Source organism: Balaenoptera musculus, chromosome X (genome assembly GCF_009873245.2).
Source record: "Balaenoptera musculus isolate JJ_BM4_2016_0621 chromosome X, mBalMus1.pri.v3, whole genome shotgun sequence".
NCBI lineage: Eukaryota > Metazoa > Chordata > Mammalia > Artiodactyla > Balaenopteridae > Balaenoptera > Balaenoptera musculus.
The window spans coordinates 103,346,292-103,374,060 of record NC_045806.1 but is presented as its reverse complement, the minus strand read 5'-3'; the positions used below and the strand labels follow the sequence as shown (position 1 = coordinate 103,374,060).

General features: G+C 40.4%; 1 protein-coding gene across 1 annotated transcript in view; it reads right to left on the bottom strand.

Annotated features, from left to right (window-relative positions):
- GRIA3 (glutamate ionotropic receptor AMPA type subunit 3) overlaps positions 1-27,769 on the bottom strand; it is a 286,926-nt gene that overhangs the window by 54,543 nt on the left and 204,614 nt on the right. Inside the window, exons 10-12 of the mRNA XM_036840418.1 lie at positions 26,882-27,088; positions 13,112-13,488; positions 3,217-3,415 (exon numbers count right to left, since the gene is read on the bottom strand). Of these exons, the coding sequence (XP_036696313.1) occupies positions 3,217-3,415; positions 13,112-13,488; positions 26,882-27,088 (783 nt within the window). The remainder of the gene's footprint in view (positions 1-3,216; positions 3,416-13,111; positions 13,489-26,881; positions 27,089-27,769) is intronic.

Below are 27,769 nucleotides of genomic sequence, written 5' to 3'. Positions count from 1 at the left end.
GAGAATGATCGTTTCGCTGTAGCTTTCCAAATCATAGTGGCATTTCTCTGGGCAATGACAATGAAGCTGTCGACTTGTTTTTTAGCATGGGTGCCTCCACCTCTGGTTGGGACATTTAGTTCTGGAGCTGCTGTCTAAGGAAATCAGTTTTCAAGTCAAGAGGGTTGATGGTAATATTTCAGATGTCTCTTCCAGCTGCAAGCATTTTGTCTGGTCCCTCCCTGCCTTTCCTGATGGAACAGGTCCCTCTGTGCCAGTGACTTTATGTGATTGTAAGATAGCAGCCGAGGATAGTTCAGAAAATGAGAGAAAAGAATCATTTAAAGATGTCATCATTTTAATGGCAGCCTTACCCAGGACAAGTAAAAACATCTGCAGGGCAATTAGAAAGGAATTTTCTTTTATTTATTTTTCTCTAGAGGGCTGGCCCCGGGGCTGTTTTATGGTGTTACTACTTGGTCCCTGTGGTTTTAATGTGGAGTGAGAATGGGAAGAAATGAGCTCATGTTATGTTTGTAAATGTTGCATGTGATCTTGTTTAATCCTCTAAAGTTCAGAAGGCATGCCATCAGGGGTCCTCAATTTTTTTTTTTTTTTTTGGCATGTGGAGGAGTTACTGCTCTTAAAATTGCCTTGAGATCTTGGAGGACTGAGAGGAAAGTGACATGCTGTGGCGGTTAAGTCCCTGAGTAGGAGATGATGTGTTCTTGCTGGCTGCCTTCTCTGATTTATGGGGTTCAAGGAGGGGTAAAGTAGAGGATCTTGAGAGGACAGATGGCTTGTTGGAGACCAATTGGTTGGGCCCCTCTGTATTATATGAATACCAAGCATTCCCTTTGTTGGGTTTACAGAACATTTTTAGTACAAGCAGGCTAGGAGCTGCTTGTCCTATACTGCTCAGTTCCACTCTTAGATCATCACCTTTTTTGTGCGGTCCTAAAGAACTTCTCCACAGAGTCCTTACTGCTGTCACTAGCAACCAATTGAGGAAAAAGAAAAGTGACGTGCGGGAATTAGAAAATGATTTGCACTTCTTTATACCTAGAAATATCTGGCCCTTTTTCTAATCAGATTTTCAGAACAGTTCCATTTCCATACGAATTACTCATTGGCTGTAAAGGTCACTAGGAATTGCTGAGCATTGGAAACCACAAACCAATTAGAATGTGGCAATGGCTTTGCTCAGAATTGAATGTTGATTCAAATTGGCTCTGGTAATAAGATGCTCTTTAATGAAACCATCATTGAATGGATTAATAGATGCTTTCCTAGTTTTTGAGGAAGACACAATATGTGTGGGGGATGGGGTCTGGGCATGGGGACAATGACTGCTTGGTCACAATTTCAAGCCCTTGTGTTAGTAAATCTTCCCAGAGAGCCTCCTTTGCCTGCAATATGGATGAATGGCCTTTGAAAGCTTAATGGGAATTGATGCCACCTATCGATTACCATTTAAAGCACACCCTCCTAATTTCGAATCAATGCTGAAGGAAATATGCTTTCCAGTGGAACAAGTATCCCTAATTGGAGGGTCCAAGTCTGGTGTCTTGATAGCTTAAGTGGTCAATTACTTCTTCTAGCAACTTGATGCCTATTGGGTTGGTGAACATAAGCTCTGCTGAAGGTTGATACTAAACCAGATTTCCGTGGAGCTGATTATGTGCTGAATACTCAGCAGATGGAAATCCCTGGCTTCCTGCCCTGAAATGTGTGAGTGATTTCATGAGGGCAGGGGATTATTCCCAGATAAGCTTCTGGAACTGCCAACCTAGTAAGGGTCAAGGCCAGGTTAGTTCCAGAGGATCTTCATATCATTTTGATGCTTCTAGTACTAGGCCCCTGTCCCTGGTTGGAGATTATGAACTGCTCGATAAATAGTGGTAGAGGTGAGATAGGGATATCCTGAGCCAGTGAGATTTCTGGAAAGGGTCTCAGAATTAACCCTTTCTCCTTCAGGGAATGAAAACAGTTTTTAGTTAATTGCTATAATTTCAAGAAATACACTCCTTCTGCTTTCCCATGAAACAACTGGACAAATCCCACGATGATACATGTAGAAATATATTTCTTACTGATTTCTTAAAGCAAGCTGGTTTAGAACCAACATTTGTTTACTGTGGATCTTTGAGGAAACGTCAGTAATTATACCTGCCATCCGATAATTTGATTATTGGTTGGAGAGAATGACTAAACTTTTCTTCTCTACCTACTACACAAGTGGCTTCTGGATCACTGCTACAACCAGTTACATGGGTTACAGTAGCAGGCAGTGGTATGGATAGAATGGGTCCATTTTCTCACTGAAACCACCATATTTTCCTGGTTGGGGCAACTGAAAAATCATGTGAGTTCTTAAACACTCCATCGGTAGCCTTTCTTATAGACCAGTTGCTACAGAACAAAGATATTGGTATTTTATGTAAAAGTGGTTTTGTTCATTCTATAATGTTCTATATTGTTGTATAATGTTCTATATTTGTTCATTCTATATGTTCTATAGAACATTCTATAATGTTCTCCTTCGATCTCCTTTCTTCTTTCTCCTTGACAGTGCTTACACTTTACTAACTTTTGCTAGTGAACAACTTGCTGTTTCCCCACCAAGATTTGGCCTATGTGCGGGTAGTGAGGGGGAAATAAATCTACTCAAGAAATTAAAACAATTATCAGCTTCCCAGAAAATTGAATTATCAGCATGTACATGAATGCTTGAAACAACTGTAATACATTTTAATAGAAAACCAATGTCTAAATAGAATATGTAATTTTATAGTTCATCACTCCTCAGATTCTTAGAGTCAATTACCTAACTTCTGTGAACTGCTGAGACATAAAATCACTGCTTTTGTAAAAGCTAAAAAGGAGAATAGATATTATTTAGTTCAATCCCCTCATTATTCAAGTAAGGGGACCAAGGCCGACAGAAGTTAAATGACTTGCCCAAGGACAAACGATCACTTTGTGGTAGGGTTGGGATTCAAACCTGTGAGTTCAAACTCAGTGCTCTTGACATGCCCCCTGTGATGTCGCACAGGAGTCTTAGTTCTAAAGGACAATGAATTAGGTCACCAAGCAAGTAGCTCTGTATTTAAGATGCTCTGCTTTGATAACATTCCCACCGTTTCCCCGATCCTCCCTTAAAGCACTGTGAATCTGCCTTTGTGAGCAGATGATAAAATAAAATCCAGCAGGCCCAATTAACTGTAAAGCACTTACTCTGAAAAATTCTTTTGTTGAGCCGGAGTCCAGGGTCCCATATGCAATTTCAGTCTGCTTAGCTAAGTCTTCAGCACTCTCTATGGGAGAAACCATCCTCTCCACAGTCAGGAAAGCAGCGAGATTGGCCGTATAGGAAGAAATTATGATCAGCGTGAAGAACCACCAAACCCCTCCAACAATGCGCCCGGAGAGTGATCTACAAAACAAAGACCAATCCAGACCCAGAGGGGCCGGATTTCAGTTTAAGAAATCCTTATCTTTACTTTTGGAAAGAGGAATAGTTTCAGTGTAGCTGATGAAAGAGGGAAGTAAATGATGTCAGGGAATTAACACATCAAACAAAAGTGACACGTTGACAGTATCACCACATGCCATGATGGCATGTGATGATGGTACATGCATAATGCTCTTCAGGCCTATACGGGTTTCAAAGCAGGATTATTTATTTAATCACGGGAAAAAATACCTTCTTTTTGCCAGTTCCTGCTTAGGTGTAATAATTGTACTTACCTGATTCTCCTCCTGTGAGCTTTTCTGGGCACACCTGTGGAAGACTGCTCTATTTCCTTTAAGGCAAGTGGTTCCCAGCCTTGCCTGTACCTTAGAATCACCTGGGATCTTTAAAAAAAACTTCTCATGCTCAGACCCAGCCAAGACCAAAGAAATCAGAACCTTAGAGGTGGGACCCAGACATATGTATTTTTAAAATCTCTCCAGGCGATTACAATGCGCAGTCAAGGTTGAAAAACACTGATGTAAGGTGATGTCATGGGAGAAACACAGAGTCGAAAACCTTTACATATTTGAAGAGAAATGATTAGGTGCTAGCTAGTAAACAAGCACTATGCACTATGAGTTTAACAAATTTAGTATAGACATTGCCATTCTGTGGAGCTGATTACCCATAAGGCAAGGGGCCATAAGATAATATTTATTATTGTCTTCATATAAATGGCTAGTGGGGCTCAGGAGTTTAGATCCAGAGATTGAAACTCTTCCCTTTTACAAACTGAGATGTAGCACATAGGACAGGCCTCAAGTGAAGTAGGAAACTACCTGATTAATAGGATTTGAGAAGCACTAAAAGGTTTGTCTGTACCCTCCCCCACCAAAATAATCAAAACAAACAAAACCATCCTCACTGGCCCGCCCTAGAAATTCTTACTATTGGAATTATCCTCTGAGCTTTCTTCAGGAGGCGTGCTCAAAATGTAACATTTTACTTCAACAGCATCTATTATCATATTATCCTGGATTAGTCTATGCAATTAGTGGAGAATGGGACAGAAGATGGGTAAGTTTTAATCAGGGAAAATTTTGTTCTTAAATGTAACTGTGCATGGGCATTACGTGGGGTGTTTGTTAAAATGCTGATTCAGAATATCTGAGTGCTCAAAAATCTGGACTTCTCAAGCATCACTGGTGAGTGCAGTAGCCTGCGGCCCAAACTGAGAAATATTGTTCTTCTTCTACATCAGTGATTCTCAGCTCTGCCTGCACATCAGTATCATTGGGGGAGCTCAAGACAAGATAAGACAAAACAAAACACAATGACCAAAAAAATGCCTAGGCTCCACCCCAGGCCAATTAAATCCGAATCTCTGAGGGTTGGGCCTAGGCAGCAGCATTTTTATAAAACTCAGGTGCAGCCAGGATTGGGAGTCATGGTCCTGCATCATGAATGCTACTCAGGGAGAGGGTCTGTGGGCAGTTAGGGGGCAGTGTGAGGGCACTGAATGCTCAATGGGTAAGGGCTTGTAGTGAGGAAACTTCATCTCCTTCACAATGCTGCTGAAGGCTGGCTCTGTTTGCAGAGATGCAATCTGGTCACTAGGTTTTATAAAACATTGCCACATTATCCTGAGGATAGTTCTGCTCTGTGGTGGAGCTCCATCCTGGTTAGGCTGTGTTCTCTCATGCCCAGAAAAGCTCACAGGAAAAGAACCCACTCTGTCATAGAGTCAAGAATAGGCGTAGGAGCCTGGCACTTCTCCAGGCTCTGTGGGAAAAGGGCAGCTCTGGGCTGGAAGCTGGCAAGTCAAGCTCTTCTCTGTCTATACTCGCATTTTACCACTTTGAAGCAAATTTAAATTCCTGTGTCCCAAGATAACCTTTTTTTTAGCCTCTGGAAAATTCAGTTGTTTTAGATTTTACACCCTGATCAAATAATTTTGGCAGGTGTTTTGATAAATAGTATTCTTTATTGATTAACTGTAACAAAACTATTTGGTTTTTTAAAGCCTGTAATTCCTATTGGTCCCTGGATGCTTCAAATAACCCTTATTTATTTATTTCTGAGCATAATCACTTTTAGCTTTTCAGATGTGCGAATCTGCTTTGCAACAGATTTTCTAACTAATAGTTATACTCTCTCAGGATTTCACCTGGGAACATTTCCCTTTTAATCAGAAGATGTAAAAATATCTGGAGTCAGAAAGAATGTCACATCTGAATGCTAAAAGTGTACAGAATATTTCAGTTATGAATTTGAACCTTTCATAGTCTTTCTTCATTGTTAACATATACATTTTATTTATTCTGGGTTGATCTGACTCTGGAAATAATTTTACTGTATAAAAGATGAATGCTCAAAGTAGCATTCGTAGTAATAGGGTAATAAAAATGATAATAATAGCGAACATTTAAGGAGCACTTCCTATGTGCCAGACTCTGTTATAATTGTTTACATGTGTCAACTCCTTTAATCCTCCATCCCTTTACAGATAAGAAAATGGAGCATTCTACAGATAAAGAAATTGAGGCGTAGAGAGGAGAAATAGGAAATAAATCATCTAGACTTACACAATCGGAAAGACATGCCCACATTTCTGTAGTATAAAATACTCATATTTTGTATAAGAAAACCCAAAATGGTGTGTAAATTATAGAAGGAGCAATTTTCCTACAAACACTGAGAAATATAGCTGCAGGAAAACCAAACATGTTTGGGTAATTATTGTTTATTATCTGTTGTTCATTTGGAATGGAACTGTGAATGTCATCCTTATTTGGGATGATGGGGTTTTACTGAGACTGAGGGGAAAACTGATTTTGGAGTATTTCCAGAATCATGGTTTGGTATGGAAAAGGGTGTATTCTGCTGCTGTGAATACTAATGGTAGTTTATGTATTATCTGCTTGAAATGTGGAGAACAACACAGTAATTTATGGAAATTACATTTGTGCCATTCTATTGCAGCTAATGGACTGTGGCTGTGTCTGTGTGATCTAAAATCAAGCCTGCACATCATAATCTGGTTATTTTGGCCACCTTAATGGCTGACTCAGATAATCATGTGGTTGATCTGTATGACTCAGCTGAAATTGGCTGTTGACATGACTGAAAATAAACCTAAAAGCAAAATGGTCTTTTTTGTGGCCTCTTGTCTACATGGCTGTTGATTTTGGCAATTATGTGGTTAATACTGTGATAGACTTATGATCATGGAGAATTTTGGTGAATATCCACATAGAAATGGTAAAATAGTATCCACGAGCATCAGCATAGATGGAAAAAAGGAGCTTCCTTGGAATCAGCGTTGAATGCACAAGCTTGCATTCAGCGTTCTCCCTTCAAGACAGTAGTAGCTTTTGTGCCAGTTCAAGTAAGAATTTAACCTCTGTAAAATCTAAAAAAGCCAGACTTATAGAAAAACAGAAGAGAATATAGGTTTTCAGGGGATGGTAGGTGAGCAAAATAGGGGATGTTGGTCAAAGTGTACAAACTTCTAGTTATTAAGTGAATAAGTTCTGGTGATCTGATGTTTTTTAAAGGAATGGATTTTTAAAAAATATAAATAAAATTTTCTGTTCATCAAAAAAAAAAAAAAGACAGTGGTAGCTTTGACAAGAGTCTTGGTGGAATTTCTACCACTTTCTTCCCTTGTATGTCATGGATGCCTAAATCCTTTCACTGAGAAAATGTGCAGTGGAACTCACAGGGAAGAAGCTCTATAAGAATTTTCACATTTCCCTTTTCTCATTAGTGAAACTATAGCCTTTTAAATCCACATTTCACATGGAGGCTATATAAAAAGTGACTGATGGGTCAGCCCCATCACATTTTTAAAAGGATCTATTAAAACAAGACAAGACTTTATAGTTGAATTAGAAAGACCTGTCATTTCCCAGTATCTTTTCTTCTATTAATGCAGCTTCAAATGTTTAACATTCATTTCAAGTAGTTTTGTTGCACAAGACAGATTTTGAGGTTAGCATAATGAAATGACTGTAAAATGCTGCCATTTAGTATTTATAAAAATGCATTAAAGGAACATATCATACCTTTTGAAGAAATGTAAGAGGAGGCATGAAGTTAATGAAAGTAAATTAGCAACAAGAGAAAAACAGACATAACATTGCAAAATAATACACAATGCTTATGTTATCTGTGATCATAAGAAACTAGAGTTTCTGAGTTAATAATAAAATGTATTTTATGGCCTATGAAATGATAATAAAAGTGAGCTATGTGCTGTAACCTTCATCCTGTAAGTAAATTTTGAAATCGGCACTTTACTAGCTTCACAAGATGAAGACCCGGAACTGCAAACTGCCTCTCCTTTGCACAAACTCTTTATCATTCCTGTTCTCCCTCTTCTTTCTTCCACAGTAGGCATCATTTCTACACTCCATTCAATGCTGTGTCTATGACAGATTTTTTAAAAATGTGCAGAGTCAATCTTTGGTTCTTATAGTTTTCTCTGATGGGAATAACTAACCATCTCCCAAAGACTGAAAACTACGGCTTTCAGCCAGAAAAGTCATGAAATAGTTGTAATAAAAATCCTGCTACTACAATTAATTTATTACCACACCACTACTGCTTTGAAGTGAATTTGCAGTTGCAGTAGGATGAAGACACTGGTCATACATCAGTAAAGGAAAGGCTATCGTTGCTTTAAACGGAGCCCCAAACTCTCCTATTGTCTTTGATCCCATTCATTTTTTACCCTTCGTATATTTTATTATTCTGCACATACTTTCCATTTAAAAAAGGAGGATCTATGTGTCAGCTAACCTGGACAGATCTCCTGCCTGCTTCTCCAAAGTGTTTGCTATTTGGAAAACTTAACAGGAGAATAATGCCCATGGAATAATCTGTACACAGTAACCAGGTTCAAGTTAGTGTGTTCTTTCCATTTTCTCTGCTGCAATTCCTGGAACCTTGTATCTTCAACTTGGTTAGCCCTCAGATGTCCCTGCAACTTTAGAGAAAGTCAGCAGGGGGCGCATTTGTCTGGAAGGACTTGGACTCTGGCCTGCTTAGCAGTTCTGTCAACGTTTTACAAACGAAATAAATTTCAGATTAAAAAAAATTCCAACCACCTGTCAATATCAGCAAGACATTGTGGAATAATACAATCAAAATGTTTGCAAGTGGTGTAATCCTTAAGAAAAGCACTTTATGGTTTCAAGAAGGAATGTTGTTGGTTATTTCTCATCAGAAATCAGCTATTTGGCACTGACTAAAATGTTAACCGTATTCCTAAGGAGTATTAGGAACTAAAATGCAAATGCAATATGAACGATTAGTATTTGTGAAGCCAGGAGGGTTAACAGCAGCCAGTTTAAAAATGATAATAGGTAACGTGTATTGAGAACTTACTATATGTCAGGAACTGTGCTTTACATTTTATAGATGAAGAACTGAGCCTTAGCAAGATTTAGTACCTCGCCCCGCGTCACACAACAGCTAAGCGAATTGTGAGATGAACTCCAGGACCCGCATACCTAATCACTATGCTCCCTCCATCTGGCTACACCCACTGGCTATCTCCCCATCCCCCAATCAGGGGGAAGAGGGTTGAATGCAATCTCCTCATACTTTCTTCTCCTGACTCCCCCCAACAAATTAGTTTGTGTATGAATATAACCTCAGCTTATTACATTGATTACTCAGTCTCCACCTGAATTGGTCACCCTGAACAATTGGGGTAGTTGAAAATATCAAACCTAATATTGACATAGACTCTTTAGGCTTCTAGGTTACTGTTCATAGCTTTATTTGATGGCAATGGAATCATGCTCAGTTTTCCTCATGATGCCTTGTTGCTGATTTCCCAGTCTTTAACTTTGAGTGAACACATGTTCAGCAGCATTCTTAAATGCTCACTGCCTATTTTCTTAAACAGCCAGGGCAAAGGTACTGTTTCATCAGAGGTTGGGAGACTGGAAAACATCTCTTGGGCATGAGCATGAGGAAAAGAATGGAACAAACAGTGCACCTTTAGGTCGGTAGTGGGAGGCTGCGTGTGGTAGTGGAAATAATTGTACTGCTGGCTCTTACAGCCTCCATGCCCTCGGGTTCCATGACATTATCTCTCCGGGTACTATTCCTTTCTCTATGATATGAGAAAAGCAGTATGAAGTGGAAAGAGCACAGGTTTTGGAATTGGAGATGGGTATGAATACTGGCTTTGTCATTAGCTGTGTGACTGGGCAAATTACTTCACCTGAGATTCACCTTCACCTAAAAAATAAGTACGATGCCCACCTTGTGGTAGTGTTTTGAGGATTAGAATTCATATGATAATACTGGTAAAGTGCCCAGACACAGTGGGAACTCAGAGAAAGTTGTTGTTCCTGGGCCCTCAGTAAACGGATGCAGCTGGATTAATTTATCTCTGACATCTCCTCCTGCTATGATATTTGATAATTCTACTTTAAAATGTGGTCTCTTATAATGCCTTGAATTGCTCCAATTTTGAGAAAAGTCAGAGTGTACAATGCATGCTCACATTCTGGGCTTTCTGGAGAGTTTGCATTCCAAGGATGGCCATCGAACAGAAATGGGGCTGTGTACCCCATTGCTGGGTTGGGTTGTGACCAGCATTTAGAAAAAAAAAAAAAAAGAAACAGAATAGAGAATATCAGAGTGCATGGCACACTGTAAGGGTAATTTCTGGTGAAACTTTTGTTACGTACATATATGTGTACTGAGCTGTGATGGAAAATTTATCTCTGACCGAGGGTTGTGCTCAAAACATTTGAAAGCCATCGCTCTCTAGGACAGTGTCTAGCGCAGAATAATAAAATCTGTACCTTGAAAAAAGCACTTGATATATTTCGGCGCCACAGAAGAGCCACAGCTTAAATTCTGCTACAAAAAATGAAAATAAAGAATCTTTCCAGCTTGTCATTTTCAAGCCATCATTTTTAAGTTATTACTTAATGAGGTAATATGCATAAATACTTCTAAAAACAAATGGCCTTTTAAGAGTCCTGTTTGAGTATGCGCAGTAGTATGTAGCACTCCAGTGGGGATATCACAAATTTAGTTTTGAAAATTCACTTACAGAAACCAATAAAATCTCCAGCCTTAATAAGTCTTTAGCATTGTCTCAACACAGATTACCAGCCATGTTAAAATCATTCAATTACAGGATCATTCAGAAACCCTCATCTCTTGAAGTGAACATTTAAAAAAATCAGAAAAGAAAGAAACTAGCACAATTAACTCCCAGATGATATCACAAAACGACACACATTCCAAGCACAAAAGGAATAGGGAGTGATATAATTTGGAGAATCTGACCAAGCAGATTGAGGGTGGCAAAAAAGAATGACAGATAAATGAGGCTTACCCCACACGTGTTATACTAAAAAGCTGCTGAAGATGGTTACCAGCGATTTATACTGCAAAACTTCATTTTAAATGTTTTGTGCTCCAAGTGGATAACCTCAAATGAAGTATGCTATAAAAACATGGTAGGTGACCTTCTGAGTCCTTCTAGTCTAAATGAAAATCCCTATATGTTTGTATAATTGACTCTGGTCAGTATTTGGATTAATGTTCAATTTTACCAAAACTACAACGTTTTATTTCATTTTTTTCTGATTATAAAGATGTTACATTTGCTTACAATATTTTATAATTATGAATTTGCCACCATTTTTGTTTAGGTGACTCGACACTTTAAGTGGGTAAGGTCTAGGATATTCACATTCAGTATCTTCAATAGCTTCACTGAGGTAAAATATGCATACCATACAATTCACCAATACAAGTGTACAATTAATGATTTTAGTAAATTTAGAGTTGTGCAACCATTGCCACAACCCAGTTTTGGAAAATTTCCAACACTCTGAAAAGTTGCCTTGTGCCCTTTTGTGGTTAATCCTGATAGGAATGGGACTAGGGTGAGGCAAGTGAGGCATTTGCCCCCCACACAAAATTTAAGGGGGTGCCAAAATCTCATTAATCAAAATAAAGAGAATTTTAGTATAATTTTTTTTAAAAATCAAAATTAATGCAAAAAAATCCATGATTAATAAAATAGCAAATTTTAAAATAAAGACTGGATCTGACCCCTGTACTTGTTCTACTCAGCCTCACTTGCCTCACCCTAATCCTGATCCTGATCAACCCCTCTCTGCTCCCTCCAAGGCCCCGGAGACCAACAACGTGCTCTCTGTCTCTATTGATTTGCCTATTCTGGACAAATGGAATAATACAATATGGGATAGTCAATAAATGGAATTCAAGTAATGGAATCATATGGTAAGTGGCCTTTTGCATCTGGCTTCTTTCATTTAGCATCATGTTTTCAAAGTTAATTTAGTAGCACGTAGCAGTTGTCTTTTTTTAGTTGCTCGATAGTTTCCCATTCCAAATGTGGTACGGATATGCCACATTTTGTTTATCCATTCATCTGTTGATGGACATTTGGGTTGTTTCCACTTTTGGCTATAATAAATAAAGCTCCTATGAACATTTGTGTATAAGTCTTTGTGTGGATATATGTTTTCTTTTCTCTTAGGTAAATAAGAGTGGAATTGCTGTGTCATATTTTAAGTGTATGTCTAATTATAAGAGACTGCCAAACCATTTTCCAATTTGGGTGTAGCATTTTGCATTCACGCTACTAATGGATGAGAGCTATAGTCATTCCACATCCTCGTCACCACTTGGTATTATCTGTCTTTTTGATTATAGCCATTCTAGAGGATGTGTAGAGCTGTCTCACTGTGATTTTAATTTGCATTTCCCTAATGACTAATGATGTTGAGCATCTTTTCATGTGATTATTAACCATTTGTATACCTTCTTTGGGGAAATATCTATTCAAATCTTTCATCCATTTTTAGAATTGGGTTGTTTATCTTCTTTTTATTAAGTTGCAAGAGATCTTTATATATTGTGGATACAAGTCCTTTATCACATGTATGATTTCCTAATATTTTCTCCCACTGTGGCTTGTCTTTTCGTTTTCTTAATGATGTCTTTTGAAATGCAAAAGTTTTGAATTTTGGTGAAGTCCAGTTTATCAATTTTTACAGTGGATTGTGCTTTTTGCGTTCTGGAAACTCTTTGTCCAATCCAAGGTCACACAGACTTCCTCCCATATTTTCTTCTAGAAGTTTTATTGTTTTAGTGATAAAACTTGGGCAAGATACTACAGTGAAATAGTTCTAGGCAGTCAGAGAGCAAAATGAAAAATGGAGGGGAAAGGGGAAGGTAGGAGGGTTTTAAAGAAGAGTTCTGTCTTTTAAATATTTTCTAGATCCAGTCTCTGGTCAAATGAGAAAATGTTCTAGCTCAATTAATGAGGAAACCATGCCTGTTTGTTCTGATCAAGATTTAGTGTTAGCTTTATCTGAATAATATCAATATTAGCTGGCAATGTTGCTTTATCCAGAGTTCAAATGTTTGCTATAATGTGTATAAATTGATGATACCATAGAAATGCATGAAAGACATTCAAAGCAACACCAATAACACACTCACTTCAAGGACGCAAGCAAACAAAAATGGCTTGATGATAATTTGTCGCTGGATGGAATGTTAAATGAAAGAAATCTGGACTTGAGATGGGTGAATATCAGATGTGCATGAATGGATCATGGCCATAACATGCAAGGAGGCATTGGGTATGACATGGAAACAAACCTTGGAGAAATATCACATCCTTGCTGCATAAAGGCACCCAAGGAAAACCAAAGACTGTTAAATATTCCAAATTCATTTGGAGGATCAGGAGGGCTTTGCGGGTCACGAGGTTCTTCATTGTTGTCTTCCAAGTGCCATTCGTAAGGGCTGAATCTGCTGACTAGGAAAAGAACTACACTGACTCCAATGTAAGCGAAGACGATGCACATCCAGATTTCATAAGCCAAGGGATCCAGAAACGAGAATACTCCTGGTTTTGATTTCTGAGGCTTCTTTATCATGATGGAGATGCCCAGGCTCATAAACGGCTTTGAGAAATCTATGACTTCTTCACGGACCAGCGTTATAGTGAGTGGAGCAACAGCTATATCAGCCCTCTGGAAAAAAAACATTTTTTGACTTTTAGAGACAGTATTTCCATTAGTCATTTGCCACTTAATATACCTCTTTGGTAGAAATATAAAGTCTTAAGTCACTATAACCAACTGATTTGTCAATGCTTTGGTTAGACAAGTAGTAGCATTCAGTGGGTCCTAAAATACTCTAACTTGATGGTAAGTTAAGGAAAAGACACTTTGTCCTCTGAGGCATATTGACTTAGGCCAAATGATTCAATTTTTTTTCCTAAAATTCTTTTGCTACCTTGCAACTCAACTTGTACTCTCCTGTGACATACCACTGTTTAATTCTTATATTCTTATTTTAATTTTCATGCTCTTATGTCATATCTCCCTTACCTGACTGGAAATTCTTGTGGGAACAGCATAATAGTCTATACTTTTGATATGTGCCTCCCTCCCCACCATGAGGTGCAACACAGGACTACAGTACTCAGTTTAACACTTGAGTGTTTGCCATTATTCTTGACTTATTTCTTTGAGAGTATGTCTATAAAAACATAAGTTCTTTGAAGGCAGGGGCTCAATTTCCTATTTTTGTATCTATCACTGCAAAAGATCCTAAACTAAAGAAACTGTAGATGCCTAAAAAATAAGCTCTTGACTATTGAATACGAAATATGCAAACATGAAAGAATTCTGCATGGGCAATAACAAGGGCAAAGCAGTTATTACAATACGTATTAATTTATATAGTAAGCCATCATTTCTAGTGATAAATATCAGTGTAGCACTCACATGTATTGGATCAATAAAATAAATGTGTCAGTAGTGCACTGCATAATTAGTTCAGGCAAAGGCAGACAATGTTTTTATATTAGTCCCATGAAAATAGGCACTAGGAACTTCTACACTTATTTCCTTTGTCTTCCACAATAGTTCCCTTATGTCAGTAGTACGTTTTAGTCTGGAGCCAGGCCTTAAAATGCATACTTAGAAAAATGCTTCTAAGGAAAGGCTTTGGATGGTATATCAGGTATAAAGTGAAAACACCAATTTTGATGATCATTTTTTCTTTGTTAAATAGTTATGCCTCAATATCCCTACCAGTAGGGGAAGAATGATGAAATCTGAGACAGGGTATTTTTTTTTAATGTCTTAGTACTTTGATTTACACATGGTGACTCAAACTGGTTAAGAAACACTCCTTAATTAATTGAAGGGGAAATGCAGTAATAAACAGCCAGCTAACATTGATTCAGTGCTTACTCTGTGTGAGGTGTTGTGCTAAGCCCCTTATATATATTTAATTCTCACAGCAACCTTGAGGTTGGTCCATGATCATTCCCATGTTAGAGAAGGAGGAAGTGAGGCACTGAGAGGCTGGGATTAGAACCCTGGTCTTCAGATTCCAGAACTCACTCTCTTAACCACTGTAATATTCTAACTCCAGAGATACTTGCAGGTTTCTACTATATATTACTTTTATGTACAATAATCAACCTCAGCCAACGCCTCTCGGGTTCATTCCAGTGTATATCTGAGTGCCTATTCTGTGCCAAGCACTATTCTTGGTGCTAGGGGTGAAGCAGTGAGCAAGACAAACAAAAGACAAAAATCTGCTGCAGAATGTATGCATTTATTGAAGCCAACAGCCTGCTGACCAAATCTACCTTGAAGGCTGACTACCATCTCAAACTCACCATTTCTAAAATTAAATCCATCATCTATCACCGTGAGGTTGATTCTTCTTTAAGTCTGTGAATGATGCTTATTCCAAACGTTTCCCAGTCCCTAATCCTTACCTACCCTCTCTGCAGATGATCTTGCCTCTTCCTTTACTGAGAAGATGGAAGCTGTCTGATATGAGCTCTATCACCTCAGTGCCTTTCTTCTCTTCCTCAATATATTGCTGTTATCTTTATCCCTTCTGTCATTCCCATCGCTTAGAAAATGAACTCTTTCTAAGATTTACTCTATGTATTCCTTGCATCTCATACTCTTCTGTCTCTTCTTAAAATTCAGCTCTGTTTATTCTCTTTTGCTATTTTTTCCTTCTCAGTCTATTCTAGTGGTTCTCAGTGTGATTCCCCAGACTTAGCAGCAACAGAGCCACCTGGGAACTTGTTAGAAATGCCAATTCTCAGGCCCCACCCCATGTTTATTAAATAAGAAACTTGGGGTCCCCCACTCAGGTGGCCCTCCAGGTGATTCTAATTCCTGCTGTAATTTGAAACCACTGACAGGTCTTATTCACTTAATAATTAGCTCATACTCAGGTCATTCTGTATACTGACAAAGAAAAATGAAACAAAAAAACACTTCTTCCTCCTTTTTTTGATCCTACTACCCTCTTAACCATACAGCATCACTCCCTATCACCACCAATCTTCTTGAAAAATTCATCTTTACTATCTCTTGATTTTAACACAATGTTTCCCTTATACACCTGTGCTCTAACTTCCATTCCCCTCCAATTTAGTGAAATTGCTTCTTGAACTATATACTTGGTTACCAAATTCAAAGACCTTTCCGCAGATCACTTATATACCACTGGCCCTTAGCACTATATATACCCTCTTTCCTTAGCTCTCTGATGCTGAAGACTATGGGTTCTTCTCCTACCTTTCTGTCTTTGCTTCCTAGTTCTGCTCTCTCAGTCAAGATGTACGTTTGTACCCCCAGAGTCTATTCACGGGCCCTGGTTTGGTAGGTAATTAATGAAGGTTTGTGGAATAAGCAAGTCTCTTTAAGGTTCTGTTCTTCCTTTCTCCCCTCAGTATTATTACCTATGGCTTCAACTCTTCCCTCATTGCGCTAACTCCTGAATCACCAGTTCCACATTTCTAACTGGAGGGGAGACAAACACAGGTTTTATCTATTTTACTCTTTTGCCTGGGGCCAGACCAGCTCGTAGAAACAAAAGCAACTGAGGAGAATGGAATCGGCCCAAAAGCTAGTGGGGCTTTTTGGCACAGGGAGTCTGAATCAGCTAGAAAGAACCTTGTCATGCCAAGAGAATTCACAGATAAAGCCACCTTCTATCCCTGCCAACGTATTTCTACCTCCTGCTTAGAACGTGCAAATGCCCTACTAGCAGCATTTCCCAGTTGATCTCATTTGATTTAATTACTTCATTTAAGTAGTTTTTTATCTTTAAAATCAAAATACTAGATAGTTCTGAAAGAAATTGCCACTTCTTTGTTTTGGAAGGAAGAACTAAGGGACACTTGTGTGAGAAAATCACTTTGGATTGAATTTAGGGGAATTAGGTTCTTTTTCAAGCAGGTCAAGAAAGGATTTTGAGAATCTTGACACCCTTTAAGAGAAAAAAACCTAACTCAGTAACTGAAACACTCACCAGATGATAAGCACAGCTAAATGCTAACAAGATGTGGCTAGATAGACAAAGCGGGGCTTCTTGTCTGGTTCCCAGGAACGTGCAGCAAAAGAACAGATTCCCAAAGAAAGCCATTTTTATTTTTTTAAATTTTATTTATTTATTTTTTGCCTGCCTAAGCATCTGTATTTTTTTTTACTGAGGTATAACTACTGAAGCCCGTGTGCCTAGAGCCCGTGCTCTGTAAGAAGAGAAGGCACCGCAATGAGAAGCCTGCGCACCTCAATGAAGAGTAGCCCCCGTGCGCAGCAACGAAGACCCAATGCAGCCAAAAAGAAAGCCATTTTTAGTTTGAAGTACTTTTGAAGTCACACAAGACAACAGGAAGAAGCTGCTCCCCTCAGGCACTTGCTCTTCAGCCAGGCTTTTCTACCTTTCCTGAATTGTTTCTTTCTAAGGAGCTTTTTCAGACATGGCAGTTTGTTTTTCTGGAGGGTGCTTCTTCAATGAAGAACAGTGTTAAATCTGTGCTCAATTAAGCCTCATTGATGTGGACCTGGCTCCAAAATGATAATTACCACGCTGAACCTGAAAAAAGACCTATACAGACGGAAATAGACAAAGGGATAGCAAAGGGCAGGTAGGAGAGGCTCAGCTGGTAGAGGAGGAGGGAGCTGCTGATCGAGCCAACTCAGCCGGAGACTGAGCAGCCCCGCCCATCTCTTGTAGGCTTGGTGAGGCCAACGCAGCAGAAAGGTCATATCAGCTCATAGCCAGCCTTGGAAAAACCCTTGCCCTCTGCCACCACTACCCCTTCCTCCATATGAAAAGGCTCTTGTCATGGTCTCTTATTTCAGAGCTCAAGGCCTGCTTGGCATAATGCCTGTGACGCAATCAACATACTTATTAGAGGCAATGGGGAGTAGCAGGTAACTAACTAGTGTCAGAAAAGACTCATTTAGCTCTCCTGGGACAGCTGTAGCATGCAGATGAGCGGGAAGGTCATTTTCAGGTCAACTTAAAGATTTCAGGGGCCAACACTGACGAAAAAGTGAAAAAGGCAACTCCCCAAATGGCATTCCTTTCCTGGTCTCGGCTCCTTATGAAAGCCAGCTGTGGCTGGGAGAGAGTGTTAAGAATTCTCCAGAGGGCTAGGGAGCAGCTGAAATTCGGCCTCAGTAGTGAAGTATCTCACTTGTGGCATCCTGAGTCAGTCCAGCAGTCTTTTGTCCTCAAGCCTCTGCCTGTGCTAGTAACAGCAGCCAGCAGGCCATTTTCAGAAACGTAGGTGGTGTGACGGTGCTCTGGGTGATGGACAAAACCCAGCAACTGGCAAGAGCTCAGGGTAAGAGTGTGCTAGCGCTTTTGCTTGCATCTTGACTGCTTAAAGGATTTTCATCAAGCGGCTTAAGAGTGGCTGTGTGGGCTCAGTAAACACACAGAATTAGGTTTGATTTTTCCACTCACTGGTGGCAAACCCGGAGTAACTGCACTATTGGAGGGGATTTAGCTTGAGGGGATATATAATCCTTTTCATAGGTGGGTTGCCAAAGTCATAAATTTCATAAAACTTAAAACCCAACAAACTCATATGTGTAGGGACGATGCGCTTAAGAGTCTGACAGGTTGAAGACAGAAATGACGCTTATTTTATTTTTTTTAACATCTTTATTGGGGTATAATTGCTCTACAATGGTGTGTTAGTTTCTGCTTTATAACAAAGTGAATCAGCTATACATATACATATATCCCCATATTTCCTCCCTCTTGCGTCTCCCTCCCACCCTCCCTATCCCACCCCTCTACGTGAACACAAAGCACCAAGCTGATCTCCCTGTGCTATGCGGCAGCTTCCCACTAGCTATCAGCTTTACATTTGGTAATGTATATATGTCCATGCCACTCTCTCACTTTGTCCCAGCTTACTCTTACCCCTCCCCGTGGCCTCAAGTCCATTCTCTATGTCTGTGTCTTTATTCCTGTCCTGCTCCTAGGTTCTTCAGAACCATTTTTTTTTTCCCGCCTGTAGCATTTGTTGTAAAGCTGGTTTGGTGGTGCTGAATTATCTTAGCTTTGCTTGTCTGTAAAGGTTTTAATTTCTCCATCGAATCTGAATGAGATCCTTGCTGGGTAGAGTAATCTTGGTTGTACGTTTTTCCCTTTCATCACTTTAAATATGTCCTGCCACTCCCTTCTGGCTTGCAGAGTTTCTGCTGGAAGATCAGCTGTTAATCTTATGGGGATTCCCTTGTGTGTTATTTGTTATTTTTCCCTTGCTGCTTTTAATATTTGTTCTTTGTATTTAATTTTTGATAGTTTGATTAATATGTGTCTTGGCGTGTTTCTCCTCGGATTTTTCCTGTATGGGACTCTCTGTGCTTCCTGGACTTGATTAACTATTTCCTTTCCTATGTTAGGGAAGTTTTCAACTACAATCTCTTCAAATATTTTCTCAGTCCCTTTATTTTTCTCTTCTTCTTCTGGGACCCCTATAATTCGAATGTTGGTGCGTTTAATGTTGTCCCAGAGGTCTCTGAGACTGTCCTCAATTCTTTTCATTCTTTTTTTTTTATTCTGCTCTGTGATAGGTATTTCCACTATTTTATCGTCCAGGTCACTTATCTGTTCTTCTGCCTCAGTTATTCTGCTATTGATTCCTTCTAGAGAATTTTAAATTTCATTTATTGTGTTGTTCATCATTGTCTGTTTGCTCTTTAGTTCTTCTAGGTCCTTGTTAAACGTTTCTTGTATTTTCTCCATTTTATTTCCAAGATTTTGAATCATCTTTACTATCATTGCTCTGAATTCTTTTTCAGGTAGTCTGCCTATTTCCTCTTGCCTATTTGTTTGGTCTGGTGGGTTTTTACCTTGCTCCTTCATCTGCTGTGTATTTCTCTGTCTTCTCATTTTGCTTAACTTACTGTGTTTGGGGTCTCCTTTTCGCAGGCTGCAGGTTCTTAGTTCCCGTTGTTTTTGGTGTCTGCCCCCAGTGGGTAAGGTTCGTTCAGTGGGTCGTGTAGGCTTCCTAGTGAAGGGGACTAGTGCCTGTGTTCTGGTGGATGAGGGTGGATCTTGTCTTTCTGGTGGGCAGGACTGCATCCGGTGGTGTGTTTTGGGGTGTCTTTGAACTTATTATGATTTTAGGCAGCCTCTCTGCTAATGGGTGGGGTTGTGTTCCTGTCTTGCTAGTTGTTTGGCATGGGGTGTCCAGCACTGTAGCTTGCTGGTCGTTGAGAGGAGCTGGGTCTTAGTGTTGAGATGGAGATCTCTGGGAGAGCTCTCGCCAATTGATATTATGTGGAGCCAGGAGGTCTGTGGTGGACCAGTGTCCTGAACTCAGCTCTCCCACCTCAGAGGCTCAGGCCTGATTCCCAGCTGGAGCACCAAGACCCTGTCAGCCACATGGCTCAGAAGAAATGGTAGAAAAAAAAGAAAGAAAGAAAACTAAAATAAAATAAAATAAAGTTATTAAAATAAAGAATTAAAAAATATTAAAATAAAAAAATTTAAAATGTAATTAAAAAAAAGAGAAGAGAGCAACCAAACCAATAAACAAATCCACCAATGATAACAAGTGCTAAAAACTAAACTATGATAAACATATAAATCAGAAACTATTCAGTCGCATATAGCAAACCCCAAGACTACAGTTGCTCCCAAAGTCCACTGCCTCAATTTTGGGATGATTCGTTGTGTATTCAGGTATTCCACAGATGCAGGGTACATCAAGTTGATTGTGGAGATTTAATCCGCTGCTCCTGAGGCTGCTGGGAGAGATTTCCCTTTCTCTTCTTTGTTCGCACAGCCCCTGGGGTTCAGCTTTGGATTTGGACCCGCCTCTGCATGTAGGTCACCCTCTGGCATCTGTTCTTCGCCCAGACAGGACGGGGTTAAAGGAGCAGCTGATTAGGGGGCTCTGGTTCACTCAGGCTTGGGGGAGGGAGGGGTACGGATGCGGGGCGAGCCTGCTTCGGCAGAGGCCAGCGTGACGTTGCACCAGCCTGAGGCATGCCATGTGTTCTCCCGGGGAAGTTGTCCCTGGATCACGGGACCCTGGCAGTGGCGGGCTGCACAGGCTCCCGGGAGGGCAGGTGTGGAGAGTGACCTGTGCTTGCACACAGGCTTCTTGGTGGCTGCAGCAGCAGCCTTAGTGTTTCATGCCCGTCTCTGGGGTCTGCGCTGATAGCCACGGCTCGTGCCCATCTCTGGAGCTCGTTTAGGTGGTGTTCTGAATCTCCTCTCCTCACGCACCCTGAAACAATGGTCTCTTGACTCTTAGGCAGTTCCAGACTTTTTTCCCGGATTCCCTCCTGGCTAGCTGTGGTGCACTAGCCCTCTTCAGGCTGTGCTCACGCAGGCAACCCCAGTCCTCTCCCTGGGATCTGACCTCTGATGCCCGAGCCTCAGCCATGACGCTTAGTTTAAATGTCATTTAAAACTTTTTTTTGAGCTGAAAGGCTTATGTTATAGCTTAATCATCCAATGATCTGATGCAAAACTTGTAATCCACCTGGAGACTGTGCGTGAGCAGGAGCTTGTCAGCTACAATTTTAAAGCACTTGTTGAAAGCAAGGGGGAGGATGAGAGAGAGTGGGTAGGCAATGCATTGGCATGTAGTGCATAAGATATTATCCGTCATCTGAGAGAAGAGGCAGACGTGACCTGACCCTTCATCCCTGTATCAACCATAAGGTTCTAGTAGCCTTTGGCAGACATGTTGTTTGGAAAGTTTAGATGTGTCGGAGAAAGGAGTGGGACAGAATCAAGCTAGACAATAAGCATATAATTGCTAACTGTTGGGGGCCTGGACTTAAACTGCTTTATTGGCTGTACTCTATGGGATATTTAATGTCTGCAGTTGTTTGGATCTGGAGAAAGGGATGAGGTCTATTTAAATCTCTGCAACAACAAGCAGTGTCACAACAGGATCTCCTCATTTCTTTATACAGAACAGATGTCCCAGTCTGGATCTCTTGGTTAGGGCTCCCTGTCCTTGGGGAGCTGAGAGAGTTAAAGACAAAGTGAAGATAAAGGAGTGTCCCTGGAGCTGGGTAAAAGCCTCATGAGACTAAATTTGGTTGGAAATATTTCCCCACCGTGTCTGCTCAGAATGGCAGACTTCCATGCATCATTAATGCTCCTTCCTGGAATTCATATGCCTCATTTGAAAGAGAGGGGTGCTTTTATCAAACCATCAGCCCTCCTGCCAAAGCCCAGTGTAATCACCTGAAGAACAGAAGAGAATATTTGGCATCTGTTATTTCACCCTTGCTTCTCTGCCTTTTAGCTGGAAGGACAGATCGACTTTCTGTCTTCCTTAATGGAAAATGAATCTATCTTAGGATAGTGACAACTTAAGAGATAATTTCTTCTGGGTAGAGAAATGTCAGTGTGAATAGCATCTGTAAAATTGCCATTTGTCCCAGGAGTGTGAAGGAGTCTGAGGATGCCCAGGGGATGTGACCTGGAATCAATTGTCCTCCAGCCTCATCTCCATCCCCAAGCTCTCTGCTCTCTTGTAAGCCAGAGGTACCAATCTGGGTAGTATTTTGTCTGTCCTTTCCTATCCTTAGTTCTAAGTGCTAGGAACATAAGGAACATGGCAGCTGCCCACTGGGAGGTGTCCTTTTGTCAATTAGGACCTCAATTTCCTTCCAGCCCTTGTCCTGACTCTCTTTTTCTGTTAGATCATATCTCCTCTCAAAGGGCAGAAACCCTCAGCTGCCTACCTGGGTTTTCAAATATTTCAAGTGATAACTAGAGATGTGTATTACATTATCCTGGAGGCCACAGATAAACAGGATGGGTATCTCAGATGGAAAAGCTCATAATCCAACTAGATTGTAAGCCCCTTGAAGGCAGGTAGGATTATCTTCCCATAATTGGACACGCTTAGTAAACTGAACCAATGACTCAGTGGACAGACCACTGGACCAGGAATCATGAAACCTGAGTTATAGTCTAAGCTCTGCCAAGCTGGATGATTTTGTGACTTTGTCACAATACCTGCCACTATTCCTGTCATCCCTGTCCTATAGCAGGACTTGGTTTCCTGGTTTACCCAATGGGCAGTTCTAATGTTCAGTCCTGGCCAGTCTCCACATTTATGTGTAAAGTGAATGAAAAGGTAGGCTAAAGAATATCTAAGAGCCCTGCTAGCAACAAAATGTTTTTAAATGTCCTCTTAAAACACATGATATTTGGGAACCGTAAAAACTTGTGGTCTGAGGACAACTGCCATGTGGCGATGTTACAGACATTAAGCTCAAAATCAAAACTTCTAAAAGCAGGTGGACAGTTTCAAGTCCATAATGTTCTGAAGAGCTTATATAACAGGGGCACATTGTGTCCTACTGACATTTGTTTCAAAAATAGCCTTCTTAGTGATACAAGGTGGCCCAAACATCAACCTTGATTTGATTTTCTTTAGAGGAAAAAAAAAACCATTTAGGACTCATCTGAAAAGAGGCTGATTGGCTTCTTTCTTCTTTAACAAGTTTAATTTATTTTGACTCTTTCTTGAGACTTTATGGCAGATACTGAAATCTCCTTTGCAAAGCTTTTTTCATCTCTGCCTTTCTTCATTTTTTTCCTACTCTGATCTATTGTACATACTAAAAGTATAAGAGAAAATGCCCTAAAGATAAAGCTGTGTCTGTCTGTGTAGTTTTCGTGTTATTGCAAGAAATACTTCCATGTTCTCCATCCTTTTGCTTATTAAGCACTTAGGGAAGTCACCGGGGGGGTTTTGCCCTTCTTTTTCTTAAGCAACTTGCAAACCATAGGAGACCAGGCCTGCCAGAAATGAATGCCTGTTTTCACTTTTCTCCATTTCTATCAACGACAGAGAAGTTGCAAACTTCCCAATGCTGAAAGATGAAAACTTCTAAATGAAGAGGAAGACTCACTTAGCTTAGATCATCCTCCCTTACAGACAGCTCTCACTCCAAGCATGAGAAGAACGTCCATTTTTCATAGCCACACATCTTAGAGGAAAGTGGAACTTGGCAGTTCACTCAAATAGGTTGGTTTGTTCTCAGTTCCCAGGAATCACCTTGTGTTATGATCTCAGAAAGCACCAGACACTTGTTCTAGGTCAGGGGAGGGAGGAGGACATTTCTGTAAGAGCCTTCCCTGGCTATCGCTTTTATCTTTAGTAGAAAGAACTGGGTGAAAAAGATGGGTAGGCTCGTCCAGGAGAATTCTTACCTATTCAGCAGTAGAGAGTTGGTTTCTAAATTACTAAACAAATATGGCACTTGCTAATTCTCAAGCTCCCTCACTCACACATACACAAACCGGAAAGAGGAAGAGAATGTGGAGATTAAGTGGGTGCAGTACAGAGGGCATGCCAGAGGAGAAACCAAAATCCACTGAGAAAGCTGGTCTTGGTCTGAACAATGTCAAGAAATTTGCTTTGCTCTTCAGCACTGTGTTTAATGTCCTGTGCAGTGACAGGAGGTCACTGAGCTATTTACACAGCGTGACAGGCTTTCTCTTGAGACAGTAGAGCGCTCTGGCAATTGAGACATAATGGGCTGGTAGAGCCCATGCCAGTTACTCTGCCCTAGTGGAAAGAGTCCCTAAATTCCTTGTCAGGTTTATGTGGCCAAATACTCTTCCCCCCAGAATGGCTAAGGCACCAAGGGCCTTTGCAACATGTTTCAACTATCTTTTAGGATGGGATGGGTCTGCCACACTTGGCTGTTAGGCGGTATAGGGCAATGGTTAAAGAACACAAACTTCATAGTCAGAGACCTGGGTTCAAATCACTGTGTCAGTACAAGCTGTTTGGCCTTGACATGAGACTTCACCTCTCTAGGCTTCAATTTTTCTCATCTGTAGAATGATGTTAATAGTGTTTTGAGGATTAAGTTACATAATGCTTGTAAAGGACTTGGCACAATGCCTGGCGACCAGTAACTATGCAAAAAATGGTAGCTAATAATAATAAAAATATTATAGGATTACCTCTCACCATGAACTCAATTTAATGGATGTTGGCTGGGCATTATTATGTGCCAGGCATTCACTTATTAAAGCAAAAAGTGAGCATCTCTTATGTACCAGGTAATGTGCTAAGAGCAGGGGAGAGCTGTGAGCAAGACAGGACCTCTTAGAGCCTGAGTGTTGGGCAGATTAGGGACAGGAAATAGAAGAAGACTTGATCACCAATTTGTAGAGTAAGAGGTTACAGCTGTGTCAGGATGGTTCAGAGCTTCTCAGGTTTCTCAGAAAGCATGATGGGTGCTTTGTCCCTTCTTCAGCCCCTCTCTCTGGCCTTAGAAGTTCTTCTTTCTCATAACTGGGTTCACTTGCATCTCATCTGCAATTCAGCCCTGCCCCAGTTCCCAGGACCAGCCTTGACCCAAGACAGGGTCCAGCCCCACAGCTGGGGGCTAAGGTTCAAATCGCCTTGCAGCTTGTCTGACTGGAAGATGGTGCTCTGGTTTTGATACTTGAGGTCCAATCTCATTTTAAGCCTTAATTCCCTTTCTGTGCCCTTAGTTTTAGAAATGAGCTTCTGCCTTTGTGCTTGTTCCTTAGGACCTGTTCCAAAAACTTATTTAGCGACCCCAGTACTATCTTATGATTGGAGTGCTATACCTTATTCTTGTTAATTCCTGTCTCAAGCGCTAGAGTCCTTATCCTAAACCTCAGTCCAATAGCTAACTTGTGGACATTTGCTTCTTGCCAGACTCTTCTCAATATATCCACCCCCTAAATTCCTCTCCTTCCCCTAACCTGTTGTTTAGACAGGGACTGGTCATTGCAAGAAACCTTTGTCTGTTAGAACTAAACCTCTGCCACTGCCACCTGCACTTGGGTTAGTTTTCTAGTGACTGGTTCACCCAATGGGTGGTTCTTATGTCCAGTTTTGTTTATTTCCATATGCCTCATTGGGTGGCCCAAGATCTGACCTTCCCAATCAGAGGCCAAAACCTTTTAAAGCTAAGCCCCTGAGGAGCTCTGAAGATACTACTGTAGCCCTTTTAAAAAGCTCTAATTATTAGTATAATTCTTTTGTACTTCACCCATGGGCAAGCCCTTGGCAGAGCCATTCTGTTCATTCATTAATTCATTCAAAATATATTTATTGGACTTCCATTATGTGTCCGACCATGGCATATTGAAATGAATCAGATATGGCTTCAGTTTTCAAGGAGTTCATAGACTAGTTGGGACAGCTGAACTTGAAAACAGATCGTTATAATAGAGGTTCAAAAGTACTATGAGAAAGCAAAAAAAAATACTATAGGGAAGCTAAAAGCAGGGGCAGCTAACCAGACTGCAGGTGGGATTAGGGAAGGCTTCCTGAAAGAGGTGGCACCTCTGAGTTCTGAAGGGCTGGTAGGTGGTGTTAGCCGGCTGAAGAGAGGTGAAGGTACTTCCAGGCCTGCCTTCAGGGAACAATGCATACTTTGCTATAGCTGGAGCATTGAGTGTGAAGGAGGAAGAGGACCAGATGAAACTAGAGAGGTAGGTGGGGGCCAGGTGACAAAGTGCCTTCTTTGCCATGCTAAGGAATTTGAATTTTATCCTGATTTCTAAAGTGAGAAACTACAATAATGTGGATTTGATTTGCCAGGGTAAGAGCAGAGGCAGGGAAACCAAGTAAAGACTGTCAAATGGTAAGAACCGTAACTAAGATGATGATGGTGGGAATGAAGAGGGTATCTGGATTTGAGAGACAGAAAAGTAGAATTGATAGGATATGGTGACTGACTGGATATGAGGGGAGCAATGAGGAAAGATGACCTGGTTGCTTAGGCAACTAGGTGGGTGGTGATTCTGCTGCCTGAGACAGGGAACACAGAAGGAACAGATTTTCAGTAGAGGGCAGGCTGTACTTAATGTTGCCAGATAAAGTTCTCCAATTCTGCTTTCCTTTCAGTAAAATAATCCTGTTGCCCAAAGGATGCTATTGACAAGCTACCTTTACAGAATTCAACTGTAGAATAAAATGTTTTTCGTACAGATCATATGAAAACTATGCAATTGGATAAATACTGCACTTGAAAATTAAATTCCTCTATCTTTATTAGTTGGAAGGCATAGAAATAAATGAAAACAGTGTTGAAAAAAACTTACCCCATAGACAAGTTCCCCAACCATGCCGTTCCATATTTTAGTCTCCGGATCCCTTGCACCGTATTTCCCGTCACCGACAATGGACAATTTGTATTTGATCCTTACATGTTTGGCTATTTCATAGGCTAAGTCTACACAATAGCCTTCATATCGCTCATTTCCTTCCAGTTGCTCATGATTCTTCTTATACATTACATATGGTGATTCCTTTGGGACCAGAAGCAAGATCAAAGGATTACTCCTATACATTTTTCTAAGAGATAATAAATGTAATAATGAAGTTTTGTTCCCCTGTGGCTATTGAGGTTTGGTGTGTTAAGAGAGCCTTTAAAAATGTTTGCTTAATAAGCAGAAGAGCCTCAATTGACTATTCATGGGGGCACATATTCCTTGGAGTCCTTAGTTGTTGATTTAAGGAAACAGAGAAGAATTTAAGTTCTTTTTGAGAGTTTGAAAGAACCAGTTTCCACCTGTAAAGTCTTTGATTTAGTCAAATTGGGCAGAGGTATTTCTCTTAGTTACACGAAGGTGAACTGCCTTTGATTTCTTGGGATTTACTATGTAAGAACCACAGCCAGCCCTGGAAAGCCCTAGGGAAGCACTGTGATCTTTGTGAGGTCAGGGTCTGTGGCTTATTCATTTTTATATCCTCAGGGCCTAGTACAGTACCTAGGACAAAGTGAGTATTTGATAGGCATGTTTAAATGAAAGATAAACTTCAGCTGAATCTCCATTTAATTAATCACAATTTCAGACCTACTCATTTTCAGACATACTCATTTTTAACCCGGGTTTGTACTTCATTCAGTAATGAAACATACCAGCTTTTAGAAAAGCATTTGAAAATAAGTGAAAATACTATTTCACATCCCAATAGTGCTTTTAGTT